The sequence below is a fragment of the Carlito syrichta genome, unplaced genomic scaffold (assembly GCF_000164805.1).
Source record: "Carlito syrichta isolate Samal-C Ts95f unplaced genomic scaffold, Tarsius_syrichta-2.0.1 Scaffold304090, whole genome shotgun sequence".
NCBI lineage: Eukaryota > Metazoa > Chordata > Mammalia > Primates > Tarsiidae > Carlito > Carlito syrichta.
The window spans coordinates 869,453-893,862 of record NW_007248186.1 but is presented as its reverse complement, the minus strand read 5'-3'; the positions used below and the strand labels follow the sequence as shown (position 1 = coordinate 893,862).

The following is a 24,410-nucleotide window of genomic DNA, read 5'->3' as shown; positions in this document are numbered from 1 at the left end:
CCAACGAATTCAGTTACAACTATACTCAAACTTATTCTTACTGCAGTTTTTATTTGCACTCAAGAGAGCCAATGTTTTATTATGTTTTGTGCACAATGACTTCACTTTTGAAAGCACTATGTCACTATGAAACTACTGACAAGGTATTTAGGAAACAAAACTACTTCCTTAAAACCGTCTATAAAATCTACTATCATACTAAATATTAAAAAACAAAAAACGAAGTCCACCCAAACTTTGAAGAGCTGGGTTTTTAGTTCCTTTCCCTCTATTACCTGACAACATAGCAGTAATAGATAGGACCTCATTAGAACAGTTGTAGTCACAACTTGCAATAACCATTTTAGCCAGCTGTGGATCTAAAGGAAATTCTGCCATCATGGATCCCAATTCAGTCAGATCTCCATCATCATTTAAAGCAGCCAGATAATTCAAAAGTTCTAAGGCTCTCATCAGAGTTTCAGGAGCTAGGGGGAAAAAAGCAATCTATTAGAAAACTTGCCTTAAGCAAGCAAAAATGTGACAAACAACAAACTATTATGAGCAATCTCATTTGTCATTCTACAGTGAACCAAACTCAAGACTCAAATTGTCATAAATTCATTTATATAGATCTAGCAAACAATTAATCATACAAAATTTTCCTGTAGGTAAAAAAAGTCTTCATCCTAAATATATTAAGTAATTGCTAATTCATCAAATGTGTTTATCAAGCTGTTTTTTTCAAAGAAAACTTAGGAAGTTTAATTCACATTTTCATGCCAACATATGACTGTTTACCTGATTTTCCAGAATGACTTCTAAAGAAAGAAATAATATATTTGCTCGTGTAACTGTCGCCCTTTTGGGTTTTAATACTATCATATAAGACTTATCTTAATGCATACGAAATAAAAATTCAAAAGGTATTTAACACATATACTGAACGGGATGCAGACAGTTAAGAGTAAAATTTAGTTAAAAGAACTGATAAAATGTGCTTTGATAAGTCATACCTGGTGGATCCATAAAATCAAAATGTACCAAATCATCAATACCAAGTTTCTTCAATTGTAACACAACTGATCCTAAATTAGAACGCAGAATCTCAGGATAAGTGTTATCCTAACAAAAAACAAAAATATTTGTCATGTTAAACATTCCTCATCCACTTTGCTCTGGAAAACAAAACATATCTGTTCCCTGCTTTCTGAGCTATTTATTTTGGCATTACGTCTACATCACTGTCTCAGGAGAGAAAAATATGCATAAATGAGACTAGAGAAAAATCTGACACTTTTCTCCAACTATCTTTGAGTGTTTAAAGTATCTGGATCTGTCCATCTAAACTCAGAACTGTATTAAAAAAGATCTGTATAGTGGCCCTCCCTTATCCACAGTTTCAATTACCCATTGTCAACATTCAAGAATATTAAATAAAACATTTCAGAAATAAGCAATTCACTAATTTTAAATTGTGCATCGTTCTGAGTAGCATGCCACATACGCAACCCAACTGTTAGTCACCTAGTAGCCATCTCTTACAAAATTGACTGCCGTGGTATCACAGTGCCTATGCTAAAGTAACCCTTATTTTACTTAATGATGGCCCCAAAGTGCAAAAATAGCAATGCTGGCAATTCACATATGCCAAAGAGAAGCTATGAAGTGCTTTATTTAAGAGGAAAAGGTGGAAGCTCTCCATTTAATAAGGAAAAAAAAAAAATAACATATCGAGATCTATAATAAGAATGAATTTTCTATATGTGAAATTGTCAAGAATAAAAAAGAAACTTGTGCACAGTGTATGTAAGGTTCAGAAAACTTTCAAGTTTCTGGCATCCACTGGAGATCTTGGAACCTATCTCTCTCAGATAAAGAGGGACCAACTGTATTGGTAGATACCATAAATCTCACTCAGGGAAAAACTAAGGTGTCTTTTGATCCTAAAAGGCAAGATCAAGTAAATAAAGCAATTTTCTTCTGGTAACAAATTCAACTTAAGCTTCCAAACACTCGGAAAGTATACAGTAATAGCTCCTTACCTGCATTTCTGTTTTATAAGCTTTCTCTGTGTAAAGTCTGAAGCATTTCCCAGGTCTGGTTCGTCCAGCTCGACCAGCCCTTTGTTGAGCTGAAGCTTTACTAATAGCTGTCACCAAAAGTGACTCAACTCTGATTCGAGGATTGTATACCTATTAGAATAGAAATAACAAGATTCTGTCAAACACAAAAATGTTATCCAACAGAAGTTAATCCCCAAATAAACAAATTAGTATTGATGAATGCCATAAATCATGCTGGACAAGAGAATTCATCAACCCATGCCTTTAACCATCATTCTGAAAGACTCGAGGTAACATGAATAAGTTCTGTGTCTGACTTACATAATCTTTACTTTCCAGCTAACTTAAGATAATTGACCTTGTGCTTTTGCTTTTTAGGTGCTGGATAGTGAAAGATTCTGCCTGAAAATAAACTTACAATTTCAATAGGTGATGTTCAAAGTGCAAGAAAAACATTTTGAATTTAGTCTTTGAAAGATCAGTTATGTGCTTACTGCTTAATAAAAAAATTTTCTATCAATATGAGACACCTACAATATGTAATCAACTTATCCAAAAGATGTCTGAAAAGCATGTACATATTGAGTAGCCACTGCATTTGGAAAACGTGCTTGATATTCAACACTATTAAGCTAGGATAGAATCACAGCACCATTTTTCAAACAGTGTGCCTAGTACATGGAAGGAACTCTAATGGTAGATTGGTGAATGATCTGCACGGGTGGCAATCTTGTACTTTTTATTAGGACGCTCAACAGCTTAAATAAACATAAAAGCCAAAACACCCACCATCACTATACTGATACAAAGAAACCAAAGTAATCCCCCCAAAAAACTCTAGAATTAAACATTAAACACTGCCTTAATTTCTGATAGCCAGTCAGAACTCAAAAGGGTCATATGACAGAAATCTAAAAATGGAAAAAAAAGGAAAACAATTCTTTTTTTTTTTTTGAGTTGGAGTCTCACTCTGTTGCCCAGACTGGAGTGCTGTGGCATGCTCCCGGCCACCGCAGCCTCGACCTGCTGGGCTCCGGTGATCCTTCCGCCTCAGCCTTCCAAGTAGCTGGAATTACAGGCGCACACTACCACGCCCAGCTAATTTTTTTGATTTATTGTAGAGATGAGGTCTCGCCAAGGTGCCCAGGTGGGTCTCGAACCCGTGGGCTCAGGCAATTCACGCACCTCGGAGAAAATAATTCTAAAAGGTAAATTTTAGCCACTAAATGAATAAAGTAGTACTCTTAAGCCAACACTAACTTATAAACTATTAAATATGTACCTTCTGTTTTGCAAATCCAGGATCAATTACAAACACAACACCATCTATTGTCAAAGATGTCTCTGCAATATTAGTTGATACAACTACCTGTTAGGAAATACAGTCATAAATTATATTATGCATCAAGTAAAGTTAACACGACAATAAGACTAGCCATTAACTTTCACTAACACAAAGTATTTCAAACCAGTAAATTAACTAAAAATAAGGTTCAATCTTCAACTGCCAATGCTTTAAAAAGGCAAACTAATATTTAAGAATTAAAAATTTTGTTTAGATCACAACAGAAACTTTCTTTTCCAAAAAAGCCAATACTTCAATTTATCATTCAACCACATTACATTTTAATTATTCAAATAAAAGAATAGCATAAAAGAAAAATACCCCTCACCAAAACAACATTTTAAACAAAATGCCACAAAAGAAAAAAATCTCGAGCTATAATCCAGTAATAGGCAGATCATCAGAATCAAAGTAGACGCTTTGGTAAGCAGCAAGTCTCAAAAGGATGACATGTAACATGTTACTACTGCATACAGTGCAACTGTTAGAACCATAAATTTTTTACTGACAGGAAATAATATTTAAAACATGTACATACTAACATGCCAGCATGTTTTTATGTGTTCATGTTTCACTCTATGTTAAAGATGCTTTTGAAAATCAGTTAAGGACTTGGGGTATGACATGTTACAAATAATTTTTTCCTTTTAAAACAATGACAAATGGGGACTCTTCATTTTTACCCAGAATATCAGATTTTCAGAAACAGGGTACTGACATTAAGTTGAAGATGCCTATACATACAAGCAGTTGACAGAGAAGATGAACCAGAGTCTGCTTAACAAAGGGAAGATAAGACAAGGATAGAAAGTGTAAATGACACCACAAAATTGCGTTGTGAGATTTAAAAAGAGCTTACTTCAATAGCAAAGACAAGGAAAGCTTTACTGACAAAACAGCATTTAGGACAGACCTTAAAGGTAAGATGAGGTCTACTCACAAGAGAAAAGGAAAGAGAACTAGCATTAGAAGGTTCAACTTCAACAGTGCATATGGGCAAAATGCCTAGGCCACATATAAAAAATGAGGAGACTTCTACTTATGCCTTTTTAAAAATTTTAATTTTGTAAATCAAGTGGCTCTAAAGCTTCACAGGCTTTTGTTGCATTAACTATTTCCCTTAAAATATTATTAAGTTTCATTTTATAGTCTGGTTTCATACTTGGGTGGGAGACTTCTCAAAAAACTGGCAGTTTAACTTGAGGTTAAAAAGCTTACCAGAAAACTATTAACGGGGTATTTCAAAATAATTTACATGTCAAAAACCAAATGTTTTCCTTTTTTATGGGTCAGCTGAAAAGACTGACCTAACAAAGGTATAAGGAACCAAAGTGATAGGATGATATTTAAATAACACATACAATCGATAATTAATATAAGCTGAGCTTAATATTCTTCTAGAAAGTCAGTCTGCTGTAGTGGAAGGAATAATGAATTTAGGGGTAGACGGCAGAGCTGAAAATCAAGTAGCTAAGTAATGTGCAAAGGTTTTAACACCCAAGCTTCAATTTCCGTTTGACTCTTGCATATTACTTAGTCTAGCTAACAAAGCATAGTAAGGAATAAAATTATATAATGGATATGGAAATGCCTTATAAACTATATGGAGTCATCTATATGCCTGTAAACATATTAAAAGTCTTCTGGAATCCTGGGATGAAAATCATGGTTCTGAATATATTTAGGACAATGGAGAAAATTACTTTAAAATAATGTTATTTTGGGAAAAAATACATTTTGCATTATTGTTTGTAGAACAGAATAAGTCAGTGAGATGAGAACTTCCTGATGTGATCAATTCATTAAATAGTTATTTAAAAAGCATTTCATTTTTATCCAACAAAATAATTCCATTTGTGTGTGTATGTATTTTTTGTGACAAACTCTATAATACTTATAAGAAGTAGATGTGTGATTCTACAAGTATTTAAGAATCAAGTGATTATGCTGACTTGGAAAGCTCTTTGTCATTATTGACAAAAATCTACTGCCAGCCAAAAGTCAAATCTAAAATATGAAAGTAAATGAGTCCTTAAAGAAGCACGAGTTTTAAGCTTTTCCCAAGAACTAAAAATAGCTAAGGCTAAATAAACAAACATGCAGTGCAAAAGAAGAGACCAGTAAATGAGATTATAAAAGCTGCCTTGGAGTTCAACAGTTGAATGAGGCAAGCCCTAAGCAAACTCTACATATAAGTGGCATACCATTAAATTAAAGAACTGGTCAGGATACAAAAAGACCCTGAATCTGGCAAGGGATTTACATATCACCAGATGGAATCCAGAACTGTTACAAGCTTTCTGAAAGACTGCAACACTGCAGTAAGTGTCCAAAGAGCCTTAAAAGTGTTCAAACCTCACTGACTAAATAACTACTTTCAGGTAAATATCCCCAAATATAGAATAAATCCTAGTGAAAAGTTTGGCATTATTGCCAAGATGCACTAAAAGTAAAGTGCCCCCTTAATAATCTGCCTTCTAATGGAACCCACTTGATGTAGTTCAGTAATCCCACTTTAAAGTAGCAGAGCTCAGAGTTCAGGGTTGCACTACATGAATTCTGTTTGGACACAAATACAATTAATGCACTTAAGCTAAACCATACACGCTATACCACATTAATTAGCAATCTGTAGGATATACTACAGAAAACCAGCTATTTTTATGAAAAGAATTAAGGGTAATTATTTTAAATAAAATAATTATTGATTTTAGTAACACGAAATTTATAAAATAACAATTTTAAGTCTTAGTCAAAAATACACAGAAGATATTTAACAAGGCATAAACGTTAATGCATGTAAAGAACTCCTGTACCTTTTAAGCTCAAAAACTTAAACTTCCAAAAATTACCAAAGCAGGTAAAAATATCTACCCTCACATAAATAATGTGTTACATTCTCGACTTTCCTTGATTATTAGACATTTTAATGGCCTAATTTAATCACTGGTGCTGTTACACGTCTACATACAAAGAATATAGTAATTATTTTTTAACAAAATGAATACTACTTAAATGCCCAAATGCCCATAAAACTTAATCTTTAATATAGCCTGTATGTTAAAAGTTTAATACTAAAAAGCTGCTGTTTGTTTATCACAACCAAGTTATGAAATCCATTTTGCAAAAACTAATAGAATCAGGGATATGGTAACAAATATGACACAGTCTTTAAAAAGATACTCAAATATAAAGTTATACAGAATTGCAATTAATTTGGATTAATTCAAAATATTGTATTAAATAGTCTCCTGAGCTGGGAACAATGGCTTGTGTCTATAATCACAGCACTTTGAGAGGCTGAAACAGAAGGACTGCTTGAGCCCAGGAGTTTGAGACCAGCCTAGTCAACATAGCAAGCCCTTGTCACTATGGGGGAAGAAAAATTAAGCAGGCATGGTGACATGTGCCTGTTTTCCCAGCTGCTTAGGAGAGTGAGGAAGGAGGACTGCTTGAGCCCAGGAGTCCAAGGCTGCGGCGATCATGCCACTGCACTCAGTACCACCAACAGAGTAAGACCTCAACTCATCAAAAAGAAAAAAAATAATAATAATGAATGAAAAAAAATTCTATTGCTTCAAAACTTTTATACATCTGCTATTATCCTTACATGAAAACAAAGTAAAAATTTAACAAAAAATAAATCAAATCATACACTTTGCTTTCACAATTAGGAGCAGACAGTAAATCTGTTCTGTTCCTATGTCATATTTAAAAAATTGTGTATACCACAGTAAGAGTTAACACTTTTGAATAAAAGTTCCAAGTACCCAGTGCAGTAATTATTTAATTAATGATAGCGTAAGTAATTAAATGTTAGCCCTTATTCCTTTTTTAAATGTAAACAAAATATATAAAAGTCGCATTTTAAAAAATGAGAAAAGAGCAACTGAACGGCAGTTCTTCCTGCTCCAGTACTCACCCAACTTTCCCTCATATATCCCCTGTACAACTCAATTCTCACCCCATCTCAATCTCCACAATCCCACCAGTTCATTTTCCAGCTCCTATGAGGCTTGCTGGTCAGTGATTGCCCAGGGCTGGTCAGTGACTGCCCATGTTTCAGCTATATCAGGGTAGCAGCTGACATCACCACCACCCCTCAGTCCAGGCAGCTGTTGAATATACATAACTTGATGTGTAAACTCTACTCCATAAGCTAGCCTTGTATGACAATTTTAAATCTGTGCTTAAACATGTTGGGTGGGCTTCAGAATGCTCTTCCAATTGCCAAAGAAGTCTTTCACTCTCTCTGCGATCGTCCAGGGAGGTTACACCAGTGCTCTTCTCAATCTCTAAGATAAAAATTGACTCATGGCAACAGGTAACATGACTTCCCAGCAAGACGGCCTATGGTTTTAGCTGAAACACTATCAATGAGTGGCAAGGCAGCACTGTGGCCCCTTAGTTTTGATTTAAAAACCCAGGATCGGCTTTCAGAGTAAGCCCATGATCAGCTGTGGCCATCAGTGCATATTAGACACAGCTGAATCATTCTTTTCAATAAGACAAAATTTTCCTCAGCACCCTTAAGATTTACAACACAAAAAGTAAAAGACAAACAACAAAAACCTAATTCCACCCACAGACTCAAGATACAGATTCTACAAAATGTATCGTGTAATTGGGCTAGCACCAGATCGAACACAAATTTCCAGTACACTAATAAGACAGCAAAGAGCTCAGATATGTGTGGACCCATATACTTCTTCAAGGAGAAGTAAATGGAATCGAAACTACACGAAGTCGTGCTCATACAGGACATATAAATGCTGTATGCCAGTTTCACTCAATGGCAAATAAACAACATTTAAAATAATTACTTCCCAGTCAGCAAATCAATTTCAAATACTAAAGGGAAAGTTTTCCCCAAAGCTTAGAATACATATAAAGTAACACAAAAAAAATTTTAACATGTTTTAGAGATAGCTTGTGACAAAAAAATTGCAAGTTCAACATAATGAAGCCATGATTAGACTATTTTTCAGAATCAAATGTACTACACTACACTACACTTGATTATCTATGAATATGATTTTTTAAAACTATTTTTTTTTTTTTTTGAGTTGGAGTCTTACTCTGTCGCCCAGACTGGAGTGCAGTGGCCGCTCCCGGCCACCACAGCCTCGACCTGCTGGGCTCCGGTGATCCTTCCACCTCAGCCTTCCAAGAAGCTAGAACTACAGGCGCACGCTACCACCCCCGGCTAATTTTTTGATTTATTGTAGAGATAAGGTCTCGCCAAGCTGCCCAGGCGGGTCTCGAACCCGCGGGCTCAGGCAATCCACTCATCTCAGCCTCCCAAAGCGCGGGATTACAGGCTGAGCCACCAAGCCCGGCTTAAAACTATTTTTAAACTATCGATCCTTGTTACTTTATATTCCACTAGGCTCACAGTGCATACCCATTCAGTAAATTTTTTCAATATGAAAAACATATTTGGTTCATTTCAGTTTTATACAGCCACATAAAAAAATGAACCATGTTTTTTTTTTAAAAATAATTTGTAACTTTTCAACCATCAAAAGCATCAGCAAGACTCAGGAAAAGAGCAGAAGTGTGCCTGTCAGTCCTCAATACAGAAATAAGTATTCAACAGATTCCAATGTTGACGAACAAGTAAATTACAAGTGAGTAAAATTTCAGGAATGACTTTTTTTCTATACAAATAAACTAAAAAATTCTGCAGAAGTTACCAAGAGATATCTGTATGTTAGTGTCTTATACACTTCAAACTTAACCCTTGGCAATCATCTCCCCAGGTGATGAAAGTAATAAATTATACCCACTTTTTAAAATAAAAAACTTTAGGACCAAAGATTAAGAAAATTTTACCAAAACCCACATTCAGGTATTATGTAACCAAATAAATGACTAGGCTTAAAAGTCTAGTTGACTTCATTGCTCTAGTGGTTTTCAAGCCTTTTAATAAAACAGACAATCTTATTTTCAAAAATGTCTGTTAGAACTCCTAAATCTTGAAGAAATAAAAGCCTAGCTTCTGTTTCAAATTGGAACTCAGATCTCTTTCCTCCCGCAATAAAATGCCTTGGAGATGAGGCTGGAATAAACTTGTTCCCTTCCCTGTGCAAGCACACATCTCTACCAAAAAATCCAGACAAAGTTCCTGCCTTCCAGGAATCCACATATGTTTGCAGTGTAATCAGTGCTACCATTATTAGAAGTATACACAGAGTCAACATTTCACACCTACAGATGTGATATTTAGGTAAGTCTTAAGGAAAATTCTAGGCAGAAGGCCAGAAGAAGGCACCAGAAAGAAGTGCTAAGTTTTTGTCACGTGATTTAATGGGAGACGGACAGCACTTAGCCAATTTCCTATTTCCTTAACCCAATCCTAACTAATCTTCCATTTGCCTAGGAGGCAGTACAAGTTCTTACTCTACGGTCAATAGATACCTCTGTATCTTTTTCTGTTAATTATTGAAGTGTAGATTATTTTGTTGTGTACAATCCAGATCATACACAATTTAGTCCTGTATAACTGAATGTAATTTGGTATCTGACAAACAATTCTTTCAGTATTAATGAAATGTTTACAAAGAACATTTCTGATGTTACCTTTCTTCCAATTGCTCCATTCTGTTTTTTAGGAGGTGGAGGCTCAAAAATGCGCTGCTGCTGCTGAGGTGGAAGTGTAGAGTACAATGGAATGATTTTAATGTCACCGACTTCCGGACCCAAATCATCAACCTCACGTTTTATTCTCTTACAGGCTTCATCAATTTCCTACAAAAATAAAAGTTTGAGTCCAAACATAAAACAAACGCTGAAATATTTGGAATATTTATCATACTCCTGGTTCTAGGAAGCTTATTTTATGTATGAAATCTGCTTTCATTTCATGGATACCCTATTTTCAATTTAGTAACCAAAACTAATTTAGCAAATTTCAATGGGAATTCCAAAACAATCCAAGAAACTTTGATTTTTGTAATCAAATAAATACATAACTACCTTATTTGGATTCAACATTCCTTTTCCTGGAGTCAGATTTCCTAATTAATTCTCAACAAATTGTACTAAAATTGAAATTTCTCACCCAGAAATATTTAACTGCACTCATGACCTTTTCAATTTTCACAAACTAAAAGAAATTGATGTGCTGGACATTTTAAATAAGCCAATTATGCTTTAATGTCACGTATTACTAATGCAATTATATGGAAGATTTGCTTCATTGTGCCTAATGAGAACAAACACCTTTACAGCATCAACATAGATATTTAAGAACTAGGGCAATCCAAATATCTTAAGAGCAGCTTCAAAAATTTTCCTGCCACAGAAACACAGGAAAATTTAAGCACCACATGTGCTGCTTAAAAACAGGCATATAGCGAAAAGCATCATTAGGTGATTCTGTTGTGTGAACATCCTAGAGAGTACTTAACACAAGTCTAGATGGTACAGTCTGTTACTATTACACTTAGATTACAAATCTGAGAAGCATGTTAACGCATTGAATACTGTAGACAATAGTAACATGATGCTAAGTATTTGTATATCCAAACATAGAAAAGTACAGCAAAAATATGGTATAAAATATAGACTTTTAAATTTTTTCAACTTTTGACTCTTGCAATTCTGAGCTTAAAACACACACTGTACAAAAATATTTTCTCGTTATATCCTTATTCTATAAGCTTTTAAATATTTTTCATATTTTAACTCCTTAAAACTTTCTTCTTAAAACCTAAGGCACAAACACACACATTAGTCTATGCCTACAAAGGATCAGGATCATTGTCTTCCACATCTACATCTTGCCCCATTGGAAAGTCTTCAGATGAAATAACACGCATTGAGTTGTCATCTCCTATGATAACTATGCCTTCTTCTAGAATACCTCCTACAGGACCCTCCTGAGGCTGGTTTAGCTTTTTTTAATAAGTAGGAATACAAACTAAATGATAAAATATATGGTAAATACATAAACCCAGTAACAATGTCCTATTATCATGATCGAGTAGTATGTACAATACATAACTTTATATGCTATGCAGTACTTTTACACAATTGGCAGCTAAGCAGATTTGTGTATACTAGCATCACCACAAACAAGGGAGTAATGTGTTTTGCTATGTTACAAGGCCTTATGGGACAACCACCTCCACCACCACATATAAGAGATCTGCATTCCAATGCATTTGCATTCAAATTAAAATGAAAAGGCAGGAGACATAATGAATATTGAAGACAGAAAGATGGATTATGTAGAACTGCTCCAAGAATGGCAAAGGGACTTAAAAATGGGGTTGGGGAGCGCGTGGTAGTCAAGAGGACACATGTATTCTAAGTTGTAAGTATTAATTCAATTAAGCCTAGAAGTATGTCACACCCCTTTTAATATACTAAGATTATCCAACCCAAAAAACCAATCAGAAGCTATCTTCATCAACAAATTACTTTTTATTCAAAAGACAATGATATAAAAGGTCAAAGATTTGTGTTAAATTTTATATTATATCAAACTAGAATCATTTTCCATGCAGTGATTTTAAATCAAAATGCAACTTTGTCTCTGTATTAAAGAATACAAAGTTCTTAAATACAGTAAGAGCAAAAAATTATTTTCACCTATTTCAAACATACCAATTTTCTTAAATAAGATATGGTTAACTTTCTCAAAAATTGTGACACAGAAAATTCCTATTAACAATTCAATGTCAATAGCACCATTTGAGATCTCAAGTTTCTAAAAGAAAATGGAAGTAGAATGCTATTCACCTAAAGAAAAAAAATATAACAAAGCAAACAAACATTTTTAGAAAATACTACTTTCAAATGTTGTATCTTGATTAGAATGCCCCCTGCTGGTATTCAAATACAAAATTAAGAGCTCTCCAAATTTAAAACAAAAATACAAAACCAAATTTCCAATATTCAGAGGATCCACAGTTTTGTTAATTTTACCATATTAAAATAAATGACTGGAAAATAAATGACCAGAAATTAAATATTCAGATTTCACATATTAAAAAATTAAGTGCCCAAATCATACATTTGTTTTATGAGTCCAGTACTTCAAGATGACAACTTCAACTTTAGCAGAGACCAGACTATCCAATCTGCTGAGCATGCATATAGCTACAACAAAATGATGACTGCGTGGGATGAAGGCACCCCTCAGGTGTGGGAGTGAAACTCCATACCACTTATGCTTTTATGTAAACAAGGTTCTAAACAGTTTTAAAACTCCATTCACTAAACATTTTCCCTGAAGTTAACCAAACTTCCATAGAGTTAATGCTATCAGTTCTGAACGTCACATCTACATTCATCAGAATACAAACACATACAGGTAGGCAACAGAAAGTTCACTTTTCAGCAGCAGACATCTGCTTTACCACCAGAAGTTCAAGAGTCTGCAATTTGAGGAAAGACTTTTAAGTTCTTCGATATATGTTAGTAAATTAATTTGAACGTCACCAAGGAACCCATTGCATGTTGAAAAAATTTTATTAAGCAAAATTAAAAGAATTTGTTGCTTAAGGAACGAAGGGTTTCAACCATCTTCAGGTACCTACTTATAAATAATTAAAAACTTCAATCACAATCACTTTAACCTAAGTCAGTAATGTAGCTTACCTAAAGAATTCTAATAGGCAACAATTAATTTTAATCATAGATCCAGATTTTATGCATTAAAATAACAAAAACATTCTAGAATTCAAGTCTTCCTCAAAACCTTTCACGATGTTAAAATGGTCCCCCCTCCATTAACTCAGGTGTCTATAGAGCAGTATTATTTAAGAAAAATGGTCAAAATGGAACTATGTTATTAAAAAACAGTTGTCAAAATTTCTTAAGATTACTGAAAGTCACAGGAGGTTACTCAAATTAATGAGACAGGAGTATTGATTTTACAGTACCATTTAACTTACCAAGTAAAAATAACAAAAGTTCCCAAAACAAGAAAGTAATATTTTACATATATTTAGACCACAACCAATGAAATCTATATAAAGTGTTACATGCTCTGCTACTTTCTCTCCCAAAGGTCTTCAAAGTCAAGACCAGGCACCTAAAGAGAACTTAAAATATACTGATAATGCATATAAACAGTTCACAACTAGTAGATCACTGTATTTGAAGAAAGACATACACTTCAGCACATATCGGAAAACCATGGGAGTTACTCTTTTCCTTTCCCCAGCTATGGGATTCACAGTTGCCTAAATATGAACTGCAGTGTCTCTAAGAAAAACCTTTCAGGTCCTCACCACGGGGCCATCTGATATTTCTGACAGAATTCCAATATGCTTGGGTTATCTGAGTATAATGACAATCTTATATAGCCATTTAAGAAACAAAAATATACTATGCACTTTGGAGGAAGTGAGAAACTAGAGACCAGACACAAGAGAACAAAACATGGATCTCAACAGCATCAATATTGCATAACAGCACAAATGCCATTTATATGCATTTGGTACTCTTGCTTACAGAATATATGGAAATTCTTCCATTCAAAACGGATAGAAAGGAAGACTGTTACCAAGAGAGGCTAACTTTGTTGATTTGGAAAAATAAATTTGCAACACCTCTTACTTCCCCAAAGAACAAGTATGATTGTCTACCAGGAATAATTTTGTACCCCACAGGGGACATTTGGAAATGTCTGCATATATCTTTGGTTGTCACAACCAGGGAAAGGAATGCTACTGCATCTAAAGGGTATAAGCCAAGGAGGCTGACTAATGTCCGACAATGCACAGAGCCCCACACCTACAAAAAGGAATTAATCAGCCCACAAGGTAAATAATGTTAAGGTTGAGAAACCATGCTTTACAGAAAGGAAACCATGGCTGACAGCATAAATCATAAGGGCAAATCCAAGGATTAAAAAAAAAAAAAAAATCCAAGGATAAAAAAATTTACTCAACATTTAGAGCTCTTAACCCAAAAGCATTTGTTTAAATATTATATACAAAGCACCATGTAGAATTTAACAAACATTCCAGTGTAGGGAGGTAGTCACACAGTAGATCTGATTTCTGAGAGTTTACTGTAATTTCCCATTACACTGTTTAGAGTGTCAGCAGTATACCACAAGCTTCATACTGGCTAAAATATTCCTCCGGAGCTGTGACCTTTAAACTGAAGGCAGTATTAAAAATGGCAGAAGGAGCTTAAAGATGTAAATTCCTACATACATTTCACTCTCAAACTTCAACTGTTTCAAAAAGTCTGGAATACAGGTAAAAATCTGTTTTAACAAATTCTCCTCCCCTGGTCAGGCAAATCCACTGACCACATTTGAGAAAAAATATTCGAGAGCAGGAGTCACACATTTAATTCTAAAGGATGCCCAAACATGTTGAGGCTTTGTACTCAAATTCCATTTCTGTTGCATTTTTTTTAAATTCACAACTCTTTAAAATATAAAAGTTGTTCTTCATATAATGAACCTTAAACATCCAATGCAATACTATACGAAAATGACTGACCGTACTGGGAAACTATGATGGGGGGAGGGAGATGGGATTAACAGTAGCAAATATCTGTCTGGGAACAGGGAAACACCCCACATCAACAGGGTGCCTGAATGAAACGCAATTGTATACCTAACCCTTAACTGTACCCCACAACTTCATAATAAAAAAGAAAGAAAGAAAGAAAGAAAGAAAGAAAGAAAGAAAGAAAGAAAGAAAGAAAGAAAGAAAGAAGGAAAGAAAAATAAATAAATAAATAAATAAAAGTTGTTCTTAACTATTGGGTAACACAAAAACAAAAACAGGACTAGATCAGCATCTGTAGTTATTTAAATTTAAATTAATATTCATAACAAAAAACATAGCCCTTATCCATACTAGCCACATTTCATGGCTCAAAAGTCTCATGCCGTTAGTAGTTATCACGCCGAACAGCAGAAACATTGTGCACAGACTATGTCCAGCACTGCTCAGAACTTTGTCAATCAATCCTTCAAGGAGCATAAGCATTACCTAGACACTAGAAAGGCAGAAACTCAAAGCTCCACCATGACCTACTGAATCAGAATCTACAAATTTTCTAAGTGAGCTGCACAAATACTGGTTTCAGAAGTACATTCTAGAAAATTCACAAAAGCCCATTACAGCAGAAAGACAAACTCTAAGAAACCCTTTAATAAAAGGCTATCCAGAAATCTGATTTATCTAAATAGCTTCTCCTTAACTTATTTTGCCCCTTAAGAATTTCACAACACTCCTATAAACACCCTGTTGGAAATGAGTTTAGAAATACTGCACCTGACAATAAAATTTATATCTAAAAAGAAGGTAAATTCTAACTAAGAATTTTTAGTGATCACTCCCAATCCTGGGTGAGCACATAGAAGACAAAACAAAAACACTAAGATGTTTTGATATTGAACTGAGTACCCAAGTTCACGTACAATTAAATAACTGGTGAGGATAATCTGATGACAAAGCAGCTGTGGTGCAAATTCATGCCTCAGCAAAATATCAAGACTATAATCAGAACCCCCCAAAACGGAGACCACGAACTGCTAAATCTTGAAATTCTAAAAGCATTGAACACTCTTAGCTAAGTAATTATAACACACACTAGTGGTATAAAAAGGTATTCCTAGAGTATACAGAAAAAAGGGCCTATATACTTTCTATATTAATACAATCAGACTGAAAAAAAATGTTGAAATAAGAAAAATGTGGTGAACATACTTACCTCACATATCTATAATATTTTTTTAAATTTAAAAACATGTTAAGCATATGCCAAGTTATCAAGTATAAAGCAGTTACATAATAGAAATAGTAGGCTAAAGGCTAAATAATAAAGCAAATAACGACAATACCTCTTGACCAGTTAAGAAAAGAAGAAGATCTCCCTCCTCTTCTTCACACATATGAATCTGGATCACTGTTCGAATTGCTGCTTCGAGATAATCTCTCTCTGGTTCTGGAGTATAAAAGATCTCAACAGGATGTGTACGCCCAGGAATAGTTAAGAGAGGACAGTTATCAAAGTAAATCTGGAATTTTCCTGCATCTAAAGTAGCACTCATAACTATAACCTGAAAGAAAACAGCAAATTGCTTAAAGTTGTCTTCATGGGTTCTCATATCTGGTCTCAATGAAAAGTACATACATCAGTTACAAAGAAGTCTATGAAAATCTCCTAATAAAATGTGATAAAAAATAAGATGCAAAATGGCTGAGTTATACTAAGAGTTATTTACATTTTAAAAATCTAGAGATCAACCTAAAAGCCAATAAAGGAGTAAACTACAACATATCTTTATAAAATACCTGAAAACTCAGTTCATAAAATTATGTGTGAAAACATTAGATTAAAAAACCAACATTAATATGTAGCACAGGCCAGGAGTGATAGCTGATGCACTGTAGTCCCAGTGCTTTTGGAGACCAAGGCAGGAGGATCACTTGAGCGCAGGCGTTCCTGACGAGTCCTGGCAGTATAGCCAAGATCCTGTCTCCACAAAAATTTTAAAAAAGCAAAAAGCAAAAAAACTGTCTAATTACTGCTACCTTCATGAAAATAAAACAACTTTGCACATAGGGAAAAACAGGAAGAAAATACAAAATAATAACCTATGGACCAGATATAAAGTTCATCCATAAAATATTTTACCAGAGTCCGCAATTTCTTCTTAAAATTGAATTTCTCACTAAAACCTTGGTAGTACACGTTTAAGAAATAACAAAAGTACTGTACACGTTTAAGAAATAACAAAAGTACTCATGTAACTCTTTAAATAAAATTTTTAAAGTACAAATCTAATTCTTATAAGCAAAAGTATGCTCAGATCTCAATTTTATATACACACACAAACACACACATATTTTTTAAGAGACAGAGTCTTGCTCTGTCACCCAGGTTGGAGTGCAAAGGTGCTATCACAGTTCACTGCAGCCTAGAACTCCTGGGCTCAAGTAATCCTCCCACCTCAGCCTCTCAAGTAGCTGGGACACAGGCACGTGCCACTATGCTAAGATAATTTTTTATTTTATTTTATTTTTTTTGTAAAGACAAGTTCTGACTTTATTGTCCAGGCTGGTCTCCAATTCTTGGCTTCATACGATCCTCCTACTTTGGCCTCCCAAAGTGCTAGGACAGTAGGCATGAGCCATCGTGCCCCCAGTCTCAATTTTTTTTTAAAGACCTAGAATTTTTCTAGCCAGTGTAGAATCCTTTTTTAATACACATACCAACAAAGGATGAGTCTATGTACCGACAAATCTGTGTGTATATATATATACACACACATACCACAAAAGGGCAACTCCATAAACTTTGGGGTACAAAAATGTCAGGAAACAGTTTTTACATCCTTACTGAACACAGTAACAGTGGTCAGTGTACAAGCAGTACAGAAGACACTAGGATAAGTGACTGCATTTCTAAGGAGCTGCTTGTCCTAGGTATGGCTATTCCCATTCTTCAGCATTACGATTTATACTGGGTGGGTTTGTGTTGGGACAAAGACATGAATCTGAGGAACAGAGATTCAGTCCTCAAAGGAGGCCTCTGTACTTTTAACAATGGGTAAGGTGAGCGGCATAGTTACAAAAATATGTTATGAGATTGTAAAAGAGCTGGGTGATTAGAAATTTACAAGATTTGGCTTAATAATGCATTACTAAAAAGGGGGGAATAAACTTAAAATGAAGTTTAAAATGAAGCTTAAAATGAAGACATAGCAAACAGATTAGAAACAAAAAAAGTAGGTACTTGGTTGTTTCTTTCACAGGTGGTTATTTGTTACAGTTTATCAGTAATCACCACATGTTCCTCATTTTTTTTTGCTCCCCATCTTTAAACATGCATACATACATATACCATTAACTAAATGGGTAAAAGAAATTACTTCACCTTTAGATCTGATCTCTGTCTTACAACTTCCTTCAGAACACCCATGAGAATATCTGTAGCCAGTGTCCTTTCATGAGCTTCATCAAGAATTATTACACCATAACGCTCCAGGAGAGGATCATTCATAGCTTCACGAAGTAACATCCCATCAGTCATATACCTGTATTCACAAAAAACATGTTGGCTAAGGTTCGCTTAGATCATCTGAAAACTAAGTTTCCTAAAAATTAAGCATAAAGACAGTGAAAAATAAACTTTTGCCCAAAACAAATGAGCAACTATTTCATGATCAATTGCAAAATGAAACTTCAGAAAAATTTAAGAGTATATAATCTAACAAGGGATATGTCATCAAATCTTGGCAAATACAATACTGAAGTGTATTGAGAAAACAAGGTATTCCTGATTATGAAATATAACAACCACATGGTTTCACACAAATGCCAGAGCAAAATTCATCATTTAAATGCGCTTCCTAAAAAAATTTGATTCACAGGTTGAATTTACATAAATTCAACCTGTGAAGCAAATCTAATAAACCATTTTTAATGCTTCATGACATTACACTACTAAAATGTTACCACATGCAAATGTACATTAAAAAAGAAAACCCTAACAATCCCTCACTTAACAAGCTAACATATTCTTTCAAAAGGGCAAACAGCAGGAGCTCATCATCCTCCTCCCATCCCAATGACATGATCCTGAAGAAAGACAAAAGGAATTCATTCATAAAGTCACTGGGACATAGGGGAAGCATCAACACTATAAAACTGCTGATACATAAATAAAAGATAAAAGGGAATGATATCAGATTGCTCACGGAACCAAAAAGAGGGAAACCAGGAGCAGAGATGGTTCAAGAGAAGGCGGCTAATCCAAAATCTAGTCATCACAGGAGATGTTAACAAGCAGGTTCAGGTAAGAATGAAGGCGATCAGATCAAGGGTTACAGAACTCTAGTGGACCAACCATCTTCTGCCCATTTCACTCTGGTTGCTGCTGTCACTGATATAAAACAACCATTCTCAGTTTGTCACCTGGACACAACACAGCATGCCTTCAAATGCTGAAGTCAGAGCTCATTCAGTTAAATAAAAACGCGTGATTATATTTACAGATTTAAAAGTGGAATAAAAAAGTCTTTAGTCATCATTTTATGACTTCATCATTTTGGCTCTTTACATGATTAATCTAACCCAATCTTATGGACAAACTTGTTATTTTTAGCTAATGCCATCTGTTGGAGCAGTAAGTTCAGTAATTTGACAGTGTACAACAGAAAGAAGTGGATCCTTTTCTTTATTTCACCTAAATCTAATTATTAATTTAATAAACTTTTGGTAACAAATCCATCTTAATTCATCTATATACTTCGTTTCTTCTTCTTTGGTCGTATTTTAAAAAATGAACTACCAAATTTCTAGGATCGACAACAGCATTAGCTGCAATATTATTTTACTTAAGACCATAAAAAAAAAACCTACCAATTACACTATGACTCAATACCTTAACAGTCCAGCATAGTACATGAATCAGCGACACAACAGCCTCTAGTTATATTGAAATGTCTTTGTTCTGAGGACATTTGTCAATTTTTTGCCTTCAGATATATTGTAGACATGAGACAGGCAATCCTCTGGTACATTATGTCAGAAGCAAAACATAACACAGTTTCATCCACTTGTGGGTAACTTTCTTAGCTTCAACAGAGCTCTTCTCTGTTGCTTTGCTCAAAATGACTGGTTACTCTTACCAATATCTGCTTAAATACTAGATCTTTCAACATCTGCTTAAATACTAGCAAATTTACACTCGGCTGCTCTGTTTCTCAATAACTATTCATTTTAACACAGAATCTTAATATAATATTCTTGAACTGTTGGACTGTTCATACTGAGTTATTTGCTAATAAATAACTCAGTATGAACAGTCCAACATTTCACACTACTTACATGAAGTAACAATTTGTACAACTAGATCAAGTTCAAGTATTCACAGACTTTTATAAACACCCAACTACCACCCATTACAAGGCCTCCATATACTGTAAGACACACTCCAACTTAAGATATTAAAAAATGTGAGAAAAAAGTCAGAGAAATAATAAAATATCAGACTTTAAGTTGACAACTTCTTAACTCATTTAAAAAAGGCACATTCTTCATTTTAATCTTTTTTCTCCTCCCATTCCTCAAGCTTCAAACAACAGTATGGTGCAGAACTAACCAACAGTCACTCTTGTATTTTTCTAGGAAAAATGCTACAAATGGCAAAAATTATATTTATAAACCAGATTAATGAAACTATTATTTGCCATGCTTTATTAACTATGCATATTATAAGTATTAAGTTAAGTGGTCACTGAACTCAAACCTTCTGTCTTTTAGAGACAATTCCTAATGGTCCCTCAACATTAATTTGATCATCACACAATGATCCATTTCAATAAGATGCTACAGTTAATTATTTCCTGCACCACCAGTTAATATGAAAAGCTTTCTGTTTGTGCAATGAAGAATTTCAAGAAAAATGACATTTTAAAAATTAAAAGGTCTTTAGGCACAGTCAAATTTGCTTCATTTGTAAAGAAGAAAACTGAATGATAGCAGGTAATTTTTCCAGACTCTCAGAACTAGTTAAATAGCTTACTAAGATTAGGTATTGCTGTACTGATTCCCAGATAAAGGAATACACTATAAGCACATATATAACAGCAAAAAGGTACCTGATGAAAAATATGCTCAAGTCTTTATATCTGGTACCTAGGAATGTGACTCTATCTGGAAACAGGGTCTTTGAAAACATAAGCTAAAAATCTGAGATGACATCATCCTGGATTTCCAGTAGGCCCTAAACCCGATGACCAGTGTCCTTATAAAATGAAAAGAGAGGGAGATATGAGACACAAAGAGACATGGGAAGAAAGGCATGTGAAGATGGAGGCAGAGACCGGGGTTATAAGGTTACAAGCCCAGGACTGTCACTCACTACCAGAGGCTAGAAAGAATCAGGAACTGATCTTTCCTCTCAGAGCCTCCAGAAAGAGCCAATCCTGCCAACATACTGACTTTGAACTTCTGCCTTCAGAATTGTGAAAAAATACATCTGTTGTCAATTTTAAGCCATAAAAAAGAAAAAACAGTATCTGAAAACTTGCTATACTGCTCGATGTATAAACACTTTGGGGGAAAAAAGAGGTAACTTGGTAACGTGACAGAGCCTAGAAAAGGCAGAACCAGGTAATGATGACCCTATAAAAATCATAGTTGATTTTTTTCTTAGGAGGAATGAAATATTTATTCTGGCTAAGGAGAGAGTCACAGTAAAATAATTACATAAAGTTTCAATTATGAATAAATAAAACAAAATACCACAGGATGGTCAAATACTAGGTGCCCTATTATCTACACAGCGTTTTTTCCAACTGTTTCCAACTGAGTCTGTTTTGAGGCAGACTCCCTTAAAGTCAGTAGCATCACATGGAAACATTTAAGAAATACAAAACTTGGGCCTCATCCCAGATCTACTTATTCAGAAGTTTTGAAGGTGAGGTATAGCAATCTGTGCTCTAACACATTTTCAAGTGAGTCTGATGTTTGCTGAAGTCTGAGAAGCACTACACCAATTTAACCAAATTAAAGAGAGGCAAATTAAGCAAAGTAAATGCCTAAAGTAGCAAATATATCCTTGAAGTTGGAAGCAGTTCAGGTATCCAAGCATGACTTTTTAATTAATAAAATAAAACAAATCAAAAACCCAATGTGCTGAGCATTACCAACCTAGTCTAAGTATTTTTCCAACAAGTATATGAAGATGGCATAGTAAAACTACAAGCCACACATCAACTCTGATCCCGGTCACATATCATCTAACATCACCAACTGATTTGAACAAAGCAAGGTGAAACATTACACCTGCAAATACGTTACTTATGTTTTTGTGTTTACATATATTCATAATTTTTGGAAATATCCCAACATTCCTGGCTCAAAGAAAAACCAAAACTAGGGCCAGGCACAGTGACTCATGCCTATAATCCTGGCACTCTGGGAGGCCGAGGCAGTAGAATCGCTTAAGCCCATGAGTCTAAGACCAGCCTGGTCAACAGTCTCTCCCTCCCCACCTTCTCAAAATCACAAACTAAGAAAGAATTTTCAGAAAAGTAAAAAATATTTTTCTAAAATGAAAATGAGAAATCCCTAACTTGAACCTTATGATCTACCCCCAAATTTCAGCTTGATCAAAGATGTTTACAGCAAAAGTTGAACATCAAAAAAGTGGTTAATTCAATCCTTGTACAAAATTCATGCTTTTGCATTAAGTGTCACAAAGCCAAGAAACAAATGACAAACTGAACAAACACTGCTATTTACATCTACAGTGCTAATTTTGTTATGTGCTCCTACAAATAAAAGAGAAAAAGGACAATCAACCATAGAAAGATGGGCAGAGAATATGACCAGGTATCAAATTTTATCAATTCTATAACACTGCACATGTTGTCAAATTTAACTTCTCTGAAATTGAGATGCATTTCAAAACAGCACCTTAAAAACGACTACCAACCAGGTAGCAATCCTTCTGGAAAGATGAAAATAGTGCTAGTCTCAGATTCTATCCCCCACAAAAAAATCTACAAATAGCTAATAAACATATGTTAAGATACTCAATTTCATGTAAAACAAATGCAAATTTAAACCATAAGGAGATTCCATTTTTCACTTACAAAATTGACAAAGATAAAAAGTTTTACAATGATGTGTTGGCAAGGGTACAGAAACACACACTCACTTGCTCATTTTGTTCTGGCGAGAGTAGATAAAATCTCTATGAAGGGTAATTGCAAAAGCTTATAAAATTTAAGCAAACCCTTTGACAGACCAAATTCACTCGTAGGGAATTCATTTCATAGATAAGCAAGGGAGGAAAAAATATATGTGTACAAGGCAAATATGGCACATTTGAGTACCCATCAACATAATTCATCAAATAAACTAGAGTACAATCATAAATGCAATGTAGCCATTACAATGAATAAAGCCACTCTGATATTACTGTTCTAAAACAAACAAGATATAACATAATTGACAGCAGCACATACGTATTTTGATCTCTGGTGTAAATGCTAGAGGAGTTAATCTGTTCTGAAAATCCTAGTTATGTTGTGTTACTCCAATACTGATAGTTTGGTTGCCTTTCCGAATGTAGGATTTACCCCCACATAATTAAGTATGCTAACTAAATCAAAACTGTTTCTGAAGAAACTAAAACTTGATACAGCTGGACCCAAAGAAATTCCTGGTATCTGCTTCATAAGAAATCTATTATAAATGATTGGCACTGTTTAATATGAGTAATTACATTTATTGCTGTCCATATTACCTAGGAAAGATTTACAAATACAGAGAACTGCATGGAGGGATGAGAAATGAGGATGAAGAAAAAGAATAAACACAGTGGTTAAGAACACATTCTTGTTGCAAGACAAACCTGGGATGAAGTCCCTGTTTTCCTACTATAGTCTGACCTTAGACAAATACTTCAACTTCTGTAATGCACCATGTGTAAAATGTCAATAGGTGAACACTGTTCAAACAAAACAATGTACATACATAAAGTACTCAGTACATTAACTGCCTGGCACTTCTTAAGTATTCAATAAATAGAACTGTATACCATACTCTCAACTAACCTCTCCATGCAACTTACAAATTCTTGGGAGAACCTTTCACTCTATGAAACATATTGTAACATACACATTTCTATCCCCACCAGTTGGGTTAAGGCAATTTCATCTGACATAAAATGATAAACTCCAAGCACAGAAAAGAGAGTGGAACATATAACTCTAAGCTGTATGCCTCAGATCAACTTGGAATAAGATGAGTCACAAACACACACACAAAAAGACTATCAAATTTGTGAGATAACGCTAAAGAATTTAAGGAGTCTGGAGATCTAAAATTCCAAAAGACTGAATACTCCTGAATTAAAGAAAAACAAAACCCGTGTATTTTGTTTCAAGTTTAAATTCCATCAAGGGACACACACTCAATAAAATGGTTAACAAATATAAGTAATCTAGATGTTTTATGTTAAAAAGTTCCAGCTATGTATAATTTTTGTATTTACCACTGAGTTTTTAGATTAACTCC

General features: G+C 34.5%; 1 protein-coding gene across 1 annotated transcript in view; it reads right to left on the bottom strand.

Annotated features, from left to right (window-relative positions):
- Nucleotides 1-24,410, bottom strand: part of DHX15 (DEAH-box helicase 15) — a 56,494-nt gene that overhangs the window by 11,548 nt on the left and 20,536 nt on the right. The window contains exons 4-10 of the mRNA XM_008059455.2: nt 18,253-18,412; nt 16,214-16,432; nt 9,973-10,140; nt 3,328-3,414; nt 2,025-2,174; nt 996-1,104; nt 276-467 (exon numbers count right to left, since the gene is read on the bottom strand). Of these exons, the coding sequence (XP_008057646.1) occupies nt 276-467; nt 996-1,104; nt 2,025-2,174; nt 3,328-3,414; nt 9,973-10,140; nt 16,214-16,432; nt 18,253-18,412 (1,085 nt within the window). The remainder of the gene's footprint in view (nt 1-275; nt 468-995; nt 1,105-2,024; nt 2,175-3,327; nt 3,415-9,972; nt 10,141-16,213; nt 16,433-18,252; nt 18,413-24,410) is intronic.